The sequence below is a fragment of the Neopelma chrysocephalum genome, unplaced genomic scaffold (assembly GCF_003984885.1).
Source record: "Neopelma chrysocephalum unplaced genomic scaffold, ASM398488v2 Primary Assembly neopelma1_97222, whole genome shotgun sequence".
Taxonomy (NCBI): Eukaryota; Metazoa; Chordata; class Aves; order Passeriformes; family Pipridae; genus Neopelma; species Neopelma chrysocephalum.
The window spans coordinates 712,438-729,885 of NW_020925863.1; the positions used below are offsets into that span (position 1 = coordinate 712,438).

At 37.1% G+C, this 17,448-nt stretch overlaps 1 protein-coding gene across 7 annotated transcripts in view; it reads right to left on the minus strand.

The window, feature by feature from the left end:
* The window catches only part of LOC113961500, a 60,144-nt gene that overhangs the window by 7,832 nt on the left and 34,864 nt on the right, over window positions 1-17,448 (minus strand). For 5 of the 7 annotated variants that reach the window (XR_003532321.1, XR_003532322.1, XR_003532320.1 and 2 more), the window contains one exon: window positions 15,996-16,130. Coding sequence is in view for 3 of the 7 variants with exons in the window: in XM_027671881.1 (XP_027527682.1) it covers window positions 15,996-16,130 (135 nt within the window). In the remaining 4 variants the exon portion in view is untranslated. Of the gene's footprint in view, window positions 1-3,972; window positions 4,611-12,055; window positions 12,167-15,995; window positions 16,131-17,448 lie in introns of those variants that run through there. The other 2 variants (XM_027671879.1, XR_003532323.1) reach the window with 2 other exon arrangements.

Consider the following 17,448-nt stretch of genomic DNA (forward strand, 5'->3'; position numbering starts at 1 on the left):
CCACCAGATGTACCTATCTTGCAATCACTACAACATGAAGTCTGGGGTAGGAGAAAGGCTCATGACTATCTCCAGGGAGAAGAGGAAATTCCTTGAAATCTTTTTATGCCCGTCATTGCTCCAGTTTAAAAGCAAAACAGTTCTTGGTCCAGAGTTGGCAAAACATTCTTTTTGCCTTTTGATGGTGTAACTTCTTTTCAACAGCAAAGACTATTTTAAAGAATTGCATTTTTCTCCTTGCTTGTTGTGTTGTGTTCTAATGTCTTGAGCTAAGCTTTTAGGCATGTTAAATGATGTAAACAAGTTTTGGATTTTTGTTACTGTTATCTAGGAACAGCCATTCAAAACAAATATGCTATTGACTCAACTCTAAAAAGCTCTGAACACAGAATAAGCTCAGACTTTGAAGGACTGGGCACACAGTTTAAATATTTAGCATAGCAAAACCCATTGCAGTACAATTGCTTGTACAGGATCCAATGGTTTACAGCACAAATGCAAAGTATAATCCCATGTGTTCAGGGAGCAAATGCCTAGTTATTTTACTGTTTTCTGGTGGCTTTTTTTCATCAAGACCAACACACACATACAAACTACTTATTTTCTGCTCTGGTAAAGGCATTTTTGAGTAATAAATATTCTTCTAAAGAAAAATAATGCACAATAAATAGATACAACATTACCAGAACTGTTCTAAAGGCCTTATCTTTACTATTGAAAAATGGTGCACCCTTTAATGGTTCATAATCTGCCTGGTTTTGTGTCTTCCTCTACATTCTCCTCCTTGTCCTTGTTAAACTCAGCTGCCCTTTGAAAATCTTTGTGCTCCAGTGACCACTTTAAACTTTCTATTGACAAAATAAAGCTGGACTCCTAATTTATTTTTCCAACAGAAGGTGCAAGTTGAAAGTGGTCATTGGCCCAAAAACCTACAGTGATAACAAAGATGATTTTACTGGAAAGGGGGAGTGATGTCCAGTCTTCTTTTCCTCTGTCCTTCAATCCCCTTCTCCTGCCTGCCCCTTTCTTATAATGCTTTTGCTTCCTCCAACCCCCCAGAGTCCCAAGTAAACTACAGTTCCCACATCTCTTCCCTAAATTTCCTCTTTCCAGCCCCACAGCAGCAAGATTTGCCTTTTTGCAGCTATTTGCTGTGGTAACGAAGGATAGGCCAGTAAATCATATTTGGGACCTCAAATGAAGCTGGTTTGTGAATCCAAATTCTGTCTCTTAAAACCATGAGAAGACTGACTGGTAATGAAGTAGATGAGTGGGTGGGATGAGAGAAGGCACGTATAGCCAAATAGTATGTTTATATGTAGTTTAAAAATACATGCAAACCCATGCAGACACTGTTCAGTGTCACAGAAGAAAGGGAAATGACTTTTTGTTTTGGAGATTTAAGCAGATCAGTACATTTGTAACCTCAAACATAGTCAAAATGCATTTTTACACCCCAGGGTCTTGCTTTTCTTCAGCACCCAATACATTTAAATACACAACCTGTAATGAATAAATTGGTTTTGGAGTAAGTAGAAGACATTTTATGATTTCTCTAAAAATCTTCAGGTCTGCTATTACCATCTCAGTAACCACTCCTAATTAACAAATCATAATCTGAACAGTCATAGGTGATGTTGGCTATTCTGAGACGTTTTGTTTTTCAGTACCTCCATGGATTTATACAACCTTTCTTGTTTTGATAGCTACCCCTTTTCTTGATAAAGGTAATCAGGGAGCTTGAGACTCACATATTAAATTTTCTGTGCTACTCAGTTGTTCTATTTGTATTTTTATTCAGAAAAAGCTGGATGAAATTCCATTTGGTGGGAAGGCTCTGTTCTTTGAGTCCTATGGCAACACTATACTCCAAACACCCAGTGCAGAAACATTATGCTGGCTCTTAGCAAATAGGGTGAATTTCATTCTTATTGAATACGACCCAGGTGCTAAAAAGCTATAGCTGAAAGTGCTAGGTTAAAAGCATAAGTCAGCTAGGTACATAAATATTACATGGCTATATCTTTAATGGGCTCCTGTCGCAGACTTGCTTTGTTTAAAGATTTCCATAACCCTGCTGATTTATTGCATCTTTTCTAGAAGTATGCTGCTAGCAGGAAACTCAGTTGAAGCACTTTCAATCATGTTGGAGGATCATTATACTTTCACTTGAATAACTAATTAGTTGCAAGAAATTAACCACTGCTGTTTCGCACAAAAACACTTCCAAGAAGGGCTTTCATTTTTGTTGTGGAAAATGACCTCAGGCACTTGAGTAGGTGGGGCAGAAAGGAGAAATAATGATCCTGCTGTCTTTTAATATAACTTTTGTTTTCAATTCAACTCAATAACTAGCAGGCAGCATAGCTGTCTGAATAGAGCACTGCACTTGGACTTTGGATAAATGTGCTCTTATCTTCCTGGTCCCATGAATCTGATGGCTGACCTCATCCCATTGATTGAGACTGGTTTAAGGTTCCAAATACTGTCACTGAAGGCTGTGGGAGATGGAATGGAAGACTGAGGGAGAAATACATTAGTGAATAGAATGGAAGAATATTATATGACCAAAGAAAGGATATAACCAGTCTCTTATGTCTCTGGAACCTAATTTTCTTGTTGTGAAATGTAACTCATTTAACTGGCATGTGAGGGCCTTGTCTTGAGGTTCTTGCATAAGAGCTCAGTATTTTTGTCAGATGGTGTTCACAGCCCTGCTAATATAATCTAAAACACAGTGAGGTAAGGGAGGAGAACAAACACATAAAATACTTAGTGATTTGCCCCACTTCTGGGGTAAAAAATGGAAGGAATTTGAAGAAAAATAGTTTCTGAGATCTAGATTCTCTAATATATAGAATCCCTTTAAAAAGTCAATAAGAGTGACAAATCCTAGATACCTTTCTCTCTGGAACTGCCATTTTGCAGCTGGTATTAGAGAAATACAGATATACAATAGATTTTTAAATTATAAACCAAAAGCATAATGATGCACGTACAAATTGATTATCTCCTCTGAGTCTTCTCTCTCTACTGTACAGTCAGTGAATTCCTCAGGTATTTGTAAAAAAGATAAGTATTTGCCAGTAATGTGAGGGCAAAGGGGAGGGGAGGGGAAGCTTATTGGTATTTTTTTACTCTCCTCTTCCTTCTCTCTAACCACTCTTGCAAGATTAGAAAGTTGTCTTCAATATGTGTGTCTGAGATGTGATATAGAAATGCTGGGAATTATTCAGTGCAAAAAGGGAGTGGGCTACTCATGACAAACTCCTCCTGAATATCAAATATAAAGGTTCCTATAAGGCTTTTAGCACTTTTTCTCTCTCTTCTGTTCTTTGCCTTCTTTCAAATACTTATTCTCAAGCACCTATTTTGAGTACCTGAATGTTGGGATCAGAATCTCATTCAACTCTTTATGCCTGTATTGGGTTACCTGCATAGCATGAGTCTTCTGAAAACATTCACATAAATACATTACATTTTTTGGCTAAGTTTTCAACTTATTTTATTGGTACATAAGAATGCAGGGGACAGGAAGGTCACATCTGACTTTATTTTGATGGAGGGGGGTTAGCATATGTGCATGCCAGGAAATCTAACTTCACGTGGGAGAAAACAGCAGAGCTCCTCTCTAGAAAGAGGCCATGCCAAATGCCATATCACCTTCAGTCAAAATCATGGGAGCATTTTTCCTAAGAAGCTATGGGGCAGATGATTCCAGATTGGTCATGCTGCCTCTAAAGTGTGTGGGCACAAAGGCAGCCAAGAGCTTGTGTGTGTGTGTGTGTTCAAGTCTCTCTGCTTTGGGATAGCTGCGCCTAACAGCCCATCAGGCAAAAGGAAGTGGGGAGAAGGCCTTAGTGCAAGTTCTTTACTACTTTCAAGCAAATTACCTACTAGGCTTTTAAAACAATGTATGCTCCCCTGAAATTGCATGCAGAGAATTTTGAAAGGACCAAGGGATTTTTAAAAATTCCCTTTTCTTGTCAGAGGAATTTCTGGTAAAAATCCCAGTGCTTTCTTTTGTGCATCCATAAAGAGTGAAATCTGAGTTCAAAAATATCACAGAAATGTGTTAAATTCATTGCAATGTAGCTTTCAGGTGAACAGTTATAGAACTGGTGGCTCATCCAAGCTATGTAAACACTCACACTTTATAGTAATTACAACTGAATAACATGTAGCTGAATATAAAACCATTAACAGACATCCAAGTTATATGTTGTTGACAGATGTCTCAGTTTTCCTTTCCCCATTATGGACACGTTCTATGCTTTGCTCCCATCACCTGATTTTGCTTTGCTTGCTCTTTCATTTTGATCTGTAACTGTTCAGTGAGCATAAAGTGTCTTCAAATAACAGGTGCTGACTTTGAGAGTAGTTTCAAACTTCAGTTTGGACTTCTGCCTGCAGTTCAGATTGGGTTCATTCGAGTTCTTACTCAGATTTAAATCTTGGAATTCCTTCCAACTTGGATACTCTTATTCATGCCACACCAAACACTGAGTTGCTAATGTTCAGACATCACCTGTCCCTATATCATGGAAAATATATGCTTCTTCATAGTCTTGTACAATCAAAAGTAGAGGAAAATGTAGAGCCTAGAAAACCTGCATATTTAAGGAGAATGTAAGACTCTTCTTTAAAGGAAAACCTTTGAAATACATTAAAACAAATGGGCAGCTCTGTCTCCCTTGGATTTACACTTCAGTTATTAGACAATATCACAAAATGCAAAGCTGATCATAAGAGAATCTACAGCAGAATAACCCTAGACCTCTTTACTGAGTAACTGCCTGTACAGATTGAATATGTTAAGTCAAGACCCTGAGGAAGAGAAATATTACTTCAAGTGGATTATAGGAAAAAGTGTGTAACTATGTTCCATTCTTTCCATTAGGAGACTCCTATGTATGACTTGTGTGTAAATGTAGCTAATTTTCTATTTCAGTAGTTGTGAATGTGCGTAGTTGAAAAGAAAAAGTGAGAAAGTGGTTTGGGTTGGTCATGCGTTTGAGAATCTTTGCTTTTATTGGGCCCATGCCGAGTAAACCAAACGTGAAGGGATTAGCTCTTAAAGCACGTTACAGGTGATTTCAGGCAAATGGAAAGAAAGTTTCACTGTGGGAATTGGAAAAAGGTTCCGAATTGGAGAGACTCTGCTTGCTTGTCTGGTATAGTCCGGAAAGATTTTCCTCTCCTCTTTCTCTGCCATTTCCTCCTCTACTGAGGATATAAACCAACTGTATTTGTCTTCTCTTCTGTTTTCCCAAAGTGTAAGTCTGTAAACATGCCTATATGCTGACAAGTAAATATGTTTCTGTAGAATTTTACAGTGCACAAGCATTCAAAGGTGGTTAATTAATGAATTTTGACATTCAGCAACAAATCATAGCTGCTTTTCTCAAATGGTCAGCAGTTTTCCATACAGAGCTGACAGCAAGTTTCTAGAGTTCAAAACCCCTTGTAAGAGTAGTGAATGAGTATAAACAGGTACAAAGGTTCATTGGAATTTTATAATTCTTGAGTGGAATTAGGAATGTTTTATTGGTCAAAAAAAATCTGTGCTTTTCAGATTATACCACATCTTGTGAAAATGAACAATTAATAGTCTTTCTTGCATTATGGCTTCTTTGTGTCTAATGCTTTCGTGTATATTATAGATGTTTGGCAGAGATGCATAGTCAGAAGCTGAATAATGAACAGTCTGAATTCTCTACGCTTTGGTATTCTGCCCAGGTTTTTTTCCTCGCTATCTTCATTAGGAAAAAACAATAAAATAGTCTTGGGGCTTAGGACCTACTCTTTTTTATTCTTTCTTGTGCTGTCTTGAGCCTTTGTATAGCACTAGTATCAACTATTCAATCAGCGTCTTTGAAAAGCACCTACCAGGCTGCCAGATTCCTGTTGCAGAGGAAGCTAGATGGTGCCAGAAATCAGTCACTCTGTGCTAAATATTGCTGCTGGCTCCAATCCCTGTCTCTCAGAGTCTGTAGAAGTCTAATCTTCTGTTCTTCAGTGAAAAGATGGCAGGATTTAAAAATGCCATCTGAAGTTTCTGTTATGTAACAAATGTCTTGCCATCCTGCGTGGTTAAGGAGTTGAGCTGGTCTCTGGTCACAAATGGTGGGCAGGTATCTTATATTACATGGAATGCCGTTATTCTCAGCTGCTGTGGTATTTGTCCTTTAGTTCCTTACTTGCCAAAACTTAAGTTTTGTGAATTTAGAAATTCCTCTGTTTCGAAGTGGTTTGCTTCCAGTCAAGTCTAAGCACCAACATCATGCTGCCTTGCACACGCTCAGAGCGCCAGCCAGCAGAGCACTTAGAAAGCAGTTCAGCTGCCCCCAGCTTTCACCACCCAGATGACACCTGTGCAGTGTTGGCATACTGAGGATTGAAGTGGTGTTATATTAAAACTAAACTCAGAAAAAGTAATGCTGATGCAAAATGTGCAAACAAATCCGTTCATAATTGTGAATGTATCCTTCGTGGCATTTCCCGTTTTTATAGAATTCAGGGACATTTCTAAAAATACTGAGAGCCATTTGATTGTGTATGAAAGAATAGAATTAATTTTTCAATCTCACTTACAATATGCAGATATTTTTTAGTAGGCATTTAAAACAATCATTACAAAATTAGCCTAGTGTAAAACTGATCAAGCTGCATTATTTTTGTTAAAATTGTTCCACAGCTGGCATAGGTGCTTAATTAATGCATAGTACCGAAATTCAGTCTGAATTCTCAAAACACTCCGTTCAATGCTTGTCTCACTGGAGAAGCCCAAAGCTGCTGGTCACCAAAATATCTGCCAGATGACCTCCCTGGTGCTCAGGCCAGGCTGATGCTGAGCACCCCTCTGCCCAAGTGCCCCCAGCCTCACTTCAGTATATCTCGCACAGCAGGCTGAAGGAGTGTACAGTTCCCTTCCCCTTTACCTTCTGCTCCTATGAGCAGCCATCAGAGCAAATCCTAAAGACAAGGGAACATGGTGTCTCGATTACCAAGCTGTAGCCAGGCGTATTCTCTATTGCCAGCTGAATATTTGGTTGCTCTTTGCAAATTGTGAAAGCTTATTGAGGAGGCATTTAAGAGCATCTCTCAGTCATGATATCTGGTTGTAGCTGGGACTGGATTTATGTTTAAATCCCAGGTCTTCTATGTCCTGGGTGGGCAAGCTGTTCCTTGAAAGGGAAGCAGTACAAGTGCCTGCTCCTTTGTCAGCTGGAAGATAAGTGTTTTCATTGCCAATTTCCAGGAGACAGTTCCTGCCCATTTTGCTGTAAGGCCAGCAGTATTAAATCCAAAATTTCAAGGATGTAGTTCTAGGCGTGTGACTCATTATTCCCCCATATAATTTAGGAGGACTATCTTTAACCTGCAGACTTCTAAGAGTCTTTTTATGTGTGTAGCTCTTTAGACAGCTATATATATTGCTTAGATATAAATCTCTATGGATATTTTGGGTATAGATGCTTCAAAGATAACTACAGCATTTATTATTTCTGTAAGTTCAGTCCTTTGGTTGCTCGAACCTATTTTCAGGACTCTTCCCCTCCAATTAGGAAATGGATGTAATGATTGTGGGTTATGGTTGACTCTTCTTGTCCTTAACTAAGAGGTTAATGTATTCTTTGCTGGATGTTCTGCTTTCTTCATAGGCCTAAGTTGATATTGCTCCTTCTGCTGAAGTGACAGCTCCTGGGTGATGTTTGACACGGTGCAGCCAAGAAATCTGTGTGCAGGATGTGTTTTCTCCAGCTCGATAATTTTCCAGGAAGAGGTTTAGCAGGTAAACCAGAGCCCCAAAATCTGTTTCCAGTATCAAAAGGCTTAGCTTCAGCTGCTAATTCTAGAAATATAACGTATGAACCTGGTATTTATGCATATGACTTTGATAGCTGAAAATGTTAGCATATGAATTTGAGAGTCTGAAAAGGATTTTTAGAATGCAAATTAGCTTTTAGCTAAGTCACACTGAAAGTAAACCTGAGAAGATAAAAGAAAATAATATTCATATGTAGCAAACTGCAGAGTTTATTTATTACTCTGTCAGCAAGCAGTTGGATGGCCCAGATAAAAACAGAAGGTTCATTATACCTTACAAGCTCATTTCTGGAGATAAAATGTTGGAAAACAGCTCTGAGATAAATTTCTTGTTTAAATATTATTAATATGGAGAATTACTAGGGGAAGCAACCTATAACCATTAAGGCAGTTTTTCTGCTTTGATAAACTTTATTTCAATGCTATGATCTGCCTTCAGTGTAAGAGAGCTTTAACCCTTTCCTGTCTGCAAAGCTGAACCTTAAAAAGTGCAGTTTTCTTCTACTCTGAACATGCCAGCTCCAGTTGGTTTTATAAGGAGGTACTTTCCTTTTTAGGTGGGGGTTTTCTAAGAAGGGATTTTTCTTTTTAATTGACTTTGGAATAAGTTAACTGAGTTTTGAGCTTCCTTACATGTTTGGCTGCTTGAGTATGTTGCTACAGTGCTGTATTACTGAAACTTTGTGCTGATATTTTTTTGTTTAATATTCAGAAGATCAGGTAACTGGAATTAACATAGTTGCTCTTCTCTAGATGCCTTTAGGGATACCTGGAAAAACTACTTGTAAGAATGTGCTATAGTATGAGTCTTCCCGACTTTCATTTGATTTTTCGTTCGTTAACTTGAGACAATGAAGGAGAACAAAGGTTGCTTATGTAAAATGAGACTGAGGGTGCAGAAACATTGAAAACATGCCTATTCTTGTGAGAGGTGTGGTGTGTAATAGCTTACTATGAGGTGCAGTTGAGGAGCTATTATGACTAAGAGGGATGCTGCCTGATGCAAGTCTGGTAGAGCTGCTTTTTGTATTTCTTCCCTTCACCTTCCCTGCTTCTCCCACCACTGCACCACTGTTCTACATTTTCCCTGCATGGGGGAGGAATACTAGCTGGCAACAGAAATATGGTTCCAGCTGAACTCGAATGATAAAACACAGAAATATGTTGCAAAAATCACTGTGAGAAGGGGGAAAAGGGAAATAACAGCTTTGGGAGCTCTCCTCCTGTTGTGAACTGTGGCAACTGGGCGATTGGACTGCAAGGGGTTGTGTGTCTGTGGCTCAGAGCTAGTTGGTAATTATAAACTGAAGATAATTCAGTGCACTATTTTATATAATTTCTTGTTAAATTTGTCATGGATATTCACTTTTGATTCTATTTAGGTTTGGCATTTTCATCATACTGTATTCACATAGTTTCCCGCTTTTCCTATGTTTGGGAATATTATGATCAGAAAGCTTTTCCTACATCAAGAAATAGAGGTATTCTTTCAGGACCAGAATGCAGGCATAGATGTTTCTATGGATTTGGGAAGTCTTTTTGCATTTGGGGTCGGTTTCAGTTTCTTTTCTTTTCAAATACAGCTCTCCATCTTTCTTCAAATTAAGTACAGATATTTAATAATGAAAACTGACAGTGTTTCAACTGCCATGTATGTGATTAAAAATGTGTCTAAAACTGCAGCTTAAAAAGTGGTGTCTGGATGAGCTCAGCAAAATACTTCACAGATTATGCTAATTCATGTTCACTCTAGAGAGTATCTATGGCAAATTGTCTTATTATAAAAGTAATTATTGAACTGATATGCAAACTTTCTCTAGTGTGGTAGCTTAAATTTTACTCAAATTAGTAGATTTTCATATCACTACATCTATAACAGTATTAAAAAATTATAGATATGGTAGCCCTGCTACAAGTTTCTCTACAACCCTATACTTTTGAGTGATGGTAAGCAGTGAAAAGCAGATAGTGGACAGAGAGTTTCTACTTCATTTGGTCTCCTCAGTCCCATCTCATGCCCCTGAATATAGTTACTTGCTACTGAATGTGTGGCTGGATTTTTGACTAGAAAAATGAGTAGTTTCATATGTAGTTGAGAAGAAAATCAAAATATTTTTGCATTGATTCTTGCAAATGCTTATTCCCATTAGCACTCTATTAATAATATCTGTTGGAAAATGTACTGACTTAAGCACTTATCTTTTTTCTTTCTATACAAGTATTGAAGAATGCATGAATTAAAAAAGTAGTATACTCATTTCTTTTTGAATTTTTTTTCTTTTTTGAAATTTCTTTTTCTTCTGGTTTGAGTAGGACATTGGGCTAGGTGAGGGACTGAGGTCCCTTCTAACCTCACTTATTTCAGGAGTGTCTCTGATTTCAGTCATTCAGAGTAAGTATCCACAAGGATTGATGGAACTGCATCTGAGACACTTCTGTTGATAGAGGTAGTTCAGGCGACACAAGACTTTAAAGTAGATTTACATGTGTTTGTCAGCTGTTTGAGAAGAGTTTCTATATCTGAAGGATACTGAGCATTCTGTTCTAAAGGTCAGCAATAGTAAATACATCCTTTTGACTGTTGACACTTCTAAAAAAATTACATTTGAAATCTTTCTATGTATGCATAACTTTCTCCAGTGCCTATAGTGTGGTGGACTTTTGTTTGCTTGACTGTGAGAAAGGGTGACTGAATAGCTGGGCAGAGTTTTGTTATGCTTTCATACTCTGCTATTCAATGCCAAATCATTGTAACGTTGGATGATGTTGAAATTGGAGTGCAGGGGGGAAAAATCACACTGCATTAGAAGGGAAATGGAAAGAAATAAAGAAGCTATGTCACTATTAAGATAAAAAATATTTTTTTCATTTAGAAAAAAGTAAAATAATTTCAAGATTTCAAAAGAAAATAGTAGACTGATTTTTTTTTTCTTCCCTCTGCTCAGTGGAACAATTTTTAAAGTTTAGTTGAACTGTTGAATATATTCAGTTGCCCTTGATATTCTTGGCAAGTTTAGAACATGCACAGAAAATTTCATGGATTCCTGATATTTAGCTTTTCTGTGTTGAGACCATGCCTTTAATAAGCAAAAGTCACTGCTATTTTGCATATGGCATTAGAAATAAGAAATAAGCCAATTCAGAATAAAAATAGCTGACTGCAGTTTAAGGTGATTTTCTTTTCTTAATGGGAATACTTTGAAACACTAACTTGAGGGTCCAAGTGTTTGAGTTGATGAATTGCCCATACTTTGCACTGCAGAAAGTAGGAAATCATGGAACTTTGAAGATATATAAATAAATACTTACATCCTAAGTGGAGATGCGTTTTTGAGGGTTACGAGCAGCAGACCAGCTTATAGGAGCAGACACAGCCCCCAGCAGTTTTGTGACCCTGAAACAGCTTACTTCAGGCTTTTGAGATGAAAAAAAGTTTTGAATGCTGACTGAAAATCTGAATTTGCTACCTAGCTCTATAGTGACTTCATATGACTAGTTTAGCTCTTTTGGTAGAATAATTTAGAAAAAGAAATGTCTCCGATTTTGTCATGCAAAATTGTTTGCATTTAATTGTTTAGAAATTTCAATGCATTCTCTTGTAACATGCTGTCAAAGTGCAAGTTGTTATTTAATCAATATTTACCATTGTGAATAACTGCATATACAAGTCTATAAATACCTGTTTCTGGGAAATAGTGTTCCAGCAATCTGGAATATTTTACTGAAAGTGGGAAACTTAAAAAAAAAACAAAAGAAACAAAAAATGCCACCTGATCTAGTTTAAAAATTAGTTTGCTTTAAAGTGTATTATTTCTATCTGACTCCCTAACTGCATCTTATATTTTCGTTTTAAATTCTCCATGAATGTTTATTTATCTGCCTCTGTACTATTTGTATCTCTAAAATTTTCATTGATATAAAGAGACTTAAATATGTGATGAATGAAGTATTGCAGCTGCCTGAGTAAGAAATTTCAGTGACGCTAAAGATAGACTTGTCTCTTGTATCTATTCTTTGGCAGAGAAACTGGGTGATTGAAGGGAAGTACAGTATATGAAAGCACAGCTAAAATACAGACACACTGACATTATAATAGTGTCTCATCGGGTGATGTGGTGTTTTGACTATATAACTGCAGCAGGTCTATAATTTAAATGCCATTAATGGCACAAAAAACAATAGCATGGAGGCAGGAATACTGTAAAATCTCTGGGTCTGTACTTACAATGCAGATGAAATAGCCCTTTGAACTTGTGGTGCCAAATGTTGTCCAAAGTTACTATTCTTCCATGAGGAAAGCAGTTTTTGTTTTTGTGGTGTTTTATGTCTTCCCGTCCTAGCACAGAGAGACATTTTCTGGTCAGATTTCTTGGCCTGTGTCACTACAAAGATCCCAGGCAAAGGGACGCTGCTTGTGTTTTGCTTCACTCGTGTCCCGTTCACACATTCAGCACAGAATTTGCTATTGTGAATAGTCATGACTATGTTTTCTTTGTGCTCGTTGGCTTTTGAATATGCTTCTTTATATTTTGACTCGAGTCGCACACAGAACTAATTTCACCAGAAGCTATTGGTGTTCAGCTGTAAGAGTTACACATAGTCCTGTGACTGCACCCTGCTTATAATATCTCATTTGTTTCCACTTGGCTGTTGTAATGTTTTCTGCCTGTTAGACTTCTTGTCCTTTCCCTTGCTCTCCTTTCTTTTTTTTACCCTCATTTAAAATTATAACTGACTTCATTTTGATTATTGAACTTAACTGTGGGTAGGCAATAAGCACATGTTTCTGTACCCTCACAGATGCCAAACATTTAATGCACCTTTACTGTAATGTATGCTCTAATTGTTTGCCAAGTGAAGTGAGTCTATCCAGAAACAGTTCCTGATTTTTGAAAACCCTGTAAAATGTGTACAATACGTTAATTGTGAAGCTTTTTTTAGAAAATTTCAAAGGAGGAGAAGAAATGCTGCATAAGTGAAACTTGTTTAAAGTGCTCCACCATTTCTAGCAAGAGACTGTTATAATAGTTGTATTATTTCTTTCTACTGTTCGAGTGCCTTTATAAATCTCTGGCTTTTTTTTCCTTTGAACTGGTTCACTGTGTGTAAATGTGGTACTGTACCATGTTTCCAGTTTTGGTTAAGTGGATGGGCTCTTTTCAAAATATTCATGCAGTGTTAACAACAATTAAAACCAATTTATATTCTGTGAATAAATAACTAAACATTAAAAGTTACTAAAGAGATAGGAAGGGAATTTCAGAAAAGTTATTTCTCTTTATAGTACAAGCCTCACATTCGAAGTGTAGTAAATTTATGCATTTATGTATACCTTTTTGTTTCTCACTTAAAAACAAATCATACCTAAAATCCAAAGCATGTGGAGTACAGGTGGATTTACTTTATACTGAAGGTAAATACAACTGAAGAAAAATAAAGCCTCTGCATTAATTATAGAAACTTTGAATCTTAACAGAAGTAATTTATTTAGAATTCTCTTTATCTGGTATCTATCAAATGTAGCTACCTCTCTGAAACAGTCTTTCAAATCTGTGATCATTAAAATAGCTCTCTGCTGATCCTGTGCCTGTAACAACTCAGGCTTTTCCAAAATGTAGTACTAATATGTGCAAAAACAAATCTTATGGATGTTTTGATCTCAGAAGGAATCTTGATCAGAACAACTGTTAAATGCAAAATGATGAATTGGCCAACTGAAAAAAGTTGTCTGTGTTTATTTCCTTCTCAATATTAGAAATATTTTATTTAAACCACTATGCATGGCTACTGCAATCAGTACTTTTCAGTTTTGTCTGAAGAGAAAATGAATAATTTTTCTTGCACTTGTTGCTGCAAACTCTGAGGAGTAACATGACACCAAAGCACAGCTTCAGAGAATGGCTAGCATTTCCTCAGACTGCTGTTTTTAATTAGATCAGAATATGAGTTAGTGAAAAAAATTTTCTTAGTGGCAGGTTTGGTAAAATCGGTCTTATTTATAAGACTATTTTTCTACATAGGAAATAATTTCTGAAATGAAAGGGAACTATTCTTTATGTTCAAGGAGATTTTAAATATAGAGTGAACCTGCACAATTTCTTCATGTCAAGAAAGCATACTATGCACTTAAACAATTTTTTCCTAATAAATGCCTTGTACACTAGTAATTTCTTCAGTAACCAGAATGGTTGTTACTTTTCTCTGAAAAGCCCCAAGTATATTTTGTAACAACTGGAAACCTGAGCACAATTTATTTCCTGATATAGTGGTGCAGTCCCAGCTGCCCTTGTGAGAGCGGAATTCCAAATGTTCCTGTCTTGCTTATGGAGTGATGCTATAACTGTTGGACAGCAGGGATACAATTTGGCTATCTGATAATGTTGTATCTGTTGAAATACTTTCACTTTGGCTGTTGTAATGTATACATACATTGTGAAGGAAACTGTATTATGGATTGCATTCATATAATTCAAGTGAGTGCAAGAAGAGCTTGGATTTGAGAATACAATGGTGGCATCTCAAATACCACATAAGGGGGGAATGATGCAGTGTCTAAAGCAGCATATACAGTAACATAGCAAGTGATTTGAACCTGTTATTCATATAATAATTTAGGTTGGAAAAGCCACTTAAGATCATTTTATCCAACACTACCTCTAGCACTGCCAAGTCCTAATTCATGTTCCTAGGGACCATGACTACACATCTTTTAAATACCTGCAGGGATGGTGACTCCACCACTTCCCTGAACAGCCTTTTCCAATGCTTGACGCCTTTTTGGTGAAGAGGTTTTTTTTCCTCTAATATCAAATCTAAACCTCTCCTGGCACACCTTGAGGCCATTTCCTCTTGTCCTATTACTTGGAGAAAAAAAAGACACTCAGACACGCTCCTCTAGAGCCTCCTTTCAGGTAGTTGTAGAGAGTGATAGAGCCTCCTCTGAGCCTCCAGGCTTAACAATTCCAGTTCCCTCAGTTGTTCCTGAGTGGACTTGGGCTCCAGACCCTCCACTTTCATTGTGCTACTTCTTGCTCTAGTCATGGTTACAGTGTGTATATAAACCTGTGTATATAAACTATGTAAGAGTTTCTAGATGTTCAGCTTAAGTGTTTCTCCCATGTTTCTTGGAGCTGTTTTTGTAGGACACTAAGAGCTTAATAAAGCTTGAATTCAGTAAAAACAAAGCATGTGAGAACAGCTTTAGTTGTGGTTGTTCCCATATTTATGGTATTATTTCAGAATGTGTTCTACTATGGTTAAAAGTGCATGTGTTCAAATTTCTTGAACATGTTCATAACAGGGTTGAGAGCTGATCTGGTATTCCTTCCACACTTAATTATTCCATTTAATGCTGTGGATATTCTGTTTGTGGATTACCCCATTTTAAATCACCCTTACAGATCATTTCAATCATTTTACATGCCCAAGGGAGCAGTGGATGAGGGCAGAAAGCTTCTCAGGTACTGGCTATAGCTGCTACTTATGGCAGAAAAGAACAAATGTGAATTTCTTTTCTGTTCGAAAACTCTCTGTGGATATTTCTATTTTCCTAATTAGTTTAGGCTGAAAATGGCTTTTTAACAAGATGTAGCTTTCAGGTGGTGAGACTGATGTATTATTGTAATAGTTTGTAATCAAGATTATAGGAACTGCTAACATTATACAGTTCTGCCTTCAGGATAAGAAAAATGGAGATGATTCCTAGAATCCTACTTTGTTGGTGAAAGATTGGAGGGGCTAACATGGCCTTAGGAGTATGGAGAAAAGGATCTCTCCCTTCTGGGCATGTGGAGTTGAATATTCACTTTGCTTTGTGGTCTAGGTTTATTGCTAAATGCTCAAGCAGGCCTGAAGGCATTTCCTAAATGAGGTTGCAACTGTATAGCTTTTAAACTCAATTAGTCCTCTCTTGTGTTTTTTGCATGCCATGTCAGTTCTAATGGACTTTACTGGGCTGTGTGAGAAAGGGAAGATGTGGGAGTCTCCATAACCAGGGCCCTTCTTCCCCCCTACTGCAGTGGATTGGCCACATCTTATTGTGGCCCTTTGGCAGCAGCAATTTAAAGGTTCTCCAGAATCTTAAAATGTAAATTGTGCATAAGGGAGGGATACTGGGGAAAAACGTCATTCAACAACAAAGAAATAAGTAAGTTAGCTGCCACTACCTGGTATGAGACTCCTTCAGAATGGAAAGAATACCAAAATGGGCTGTGCTTTGTGTCAGATGGACAGGATGAGTTGACCCAGTGTGTTCCTTCCACACAATGATCTTCTGAGGTTTGTGGTCTGTAAAATGCAAACTTGAGAGAAAGAAATCCTATCACAACTAATAGAAAAAAAAGTGTCTTAAGAAAATTGCTATTCACAGGAATACAGATATAACAAAGTGGTAGACATTATATCTTACCATTTAAATAAAAACTAAAACCAAAACACCTAATAACTGCCTCAAGGAAAAACCCCTTTGTTAGTCTTCAAGCACAAGAAAATACTTGACCTGTTTTCAACAGCAGTGTTTTTATAACTCGGTTTTGTTGGATCACAATCTTTTCTCTTTTTTCTGTTTGATCTAAAAGTCCAACTGTGTTAATTAAGAAAATTAATGTAATGCATTAAGCTTGTAACATGATTAAAGGTATTACTAGAACTTTATAGGAAGAATGTCTTTTCTCATTCTGTTAGTTTTTCCCTGCAATTGCAGTTGTGTACAAAACCGTAAGTACAACTGGTTGAAAACTTAATCTTTTTTTTCCCCCTGTGGGGAAAACACAAGATATTTTGAAGAAATATATTTTTCAATAGTCGTTTTTCTGGAAGGCCTTTTGCCTGAGGAGAAATAAAAAAAATACTCCTTGCTGCCCCAGAAGGGTTGGTAGCCTGGTGTTTTTGGTGTGCCTCCAGAATGTCAGAACTCTGTTGTTGTTGGAGAAGGGCCTGGAAACCCAGGTTTCTGATACTTTGGATGAAGGTCTTAATGACCAGACTGCTATCTATCTGGAAAATGATCATGCTGCCTAGTTTTTCCCCTCCTCTTTCTTTTATAATAAGCTCCGTTTCCCAAAAGAAATTTAAAATTACTTAGTCATACCTCTCTAAATCTAATGAAGAATAAAAAAAAAATTAAAAATCTTTTTATCTCTATGAGAAAGGAATATTATCTTCTGATCAGTCTTAGCATTAATGCATAGAACCATTGTTCATGTTGTCTAGTAAAGAAAGAAACTATAATAATGATATAGTTTGCCCTTAGTAATGAAGTTGAAATAACTGTACATATATTTAAAGGAAGGTGCTGTGGCTGAAGAGTTCTGAAGCAATGGATAATTCTTATGGTTATTCCACTGAGTATTGCAAAGAAGCACCTTTCTGTCAGTGCACTTGTACATGTACTAATTATTTTACTTTATTTTAACAGTAAAACCAGGTCTCACTGGTCCTATTCTCCATGTTGGTGTACAGCATTTCTTTGTCCCTTCCTTAAGTCCCACCAAAGACCTTGCACAGTGGAGTCTACAGCCAATGTTGACAATGTGAGGGTTGCTTTTAAAAATACAAAACCTAACAGAAGTTAACAAGTATGAGGAAAAAATCCTGTTCATAAAGCCAAAGTGACTCTCT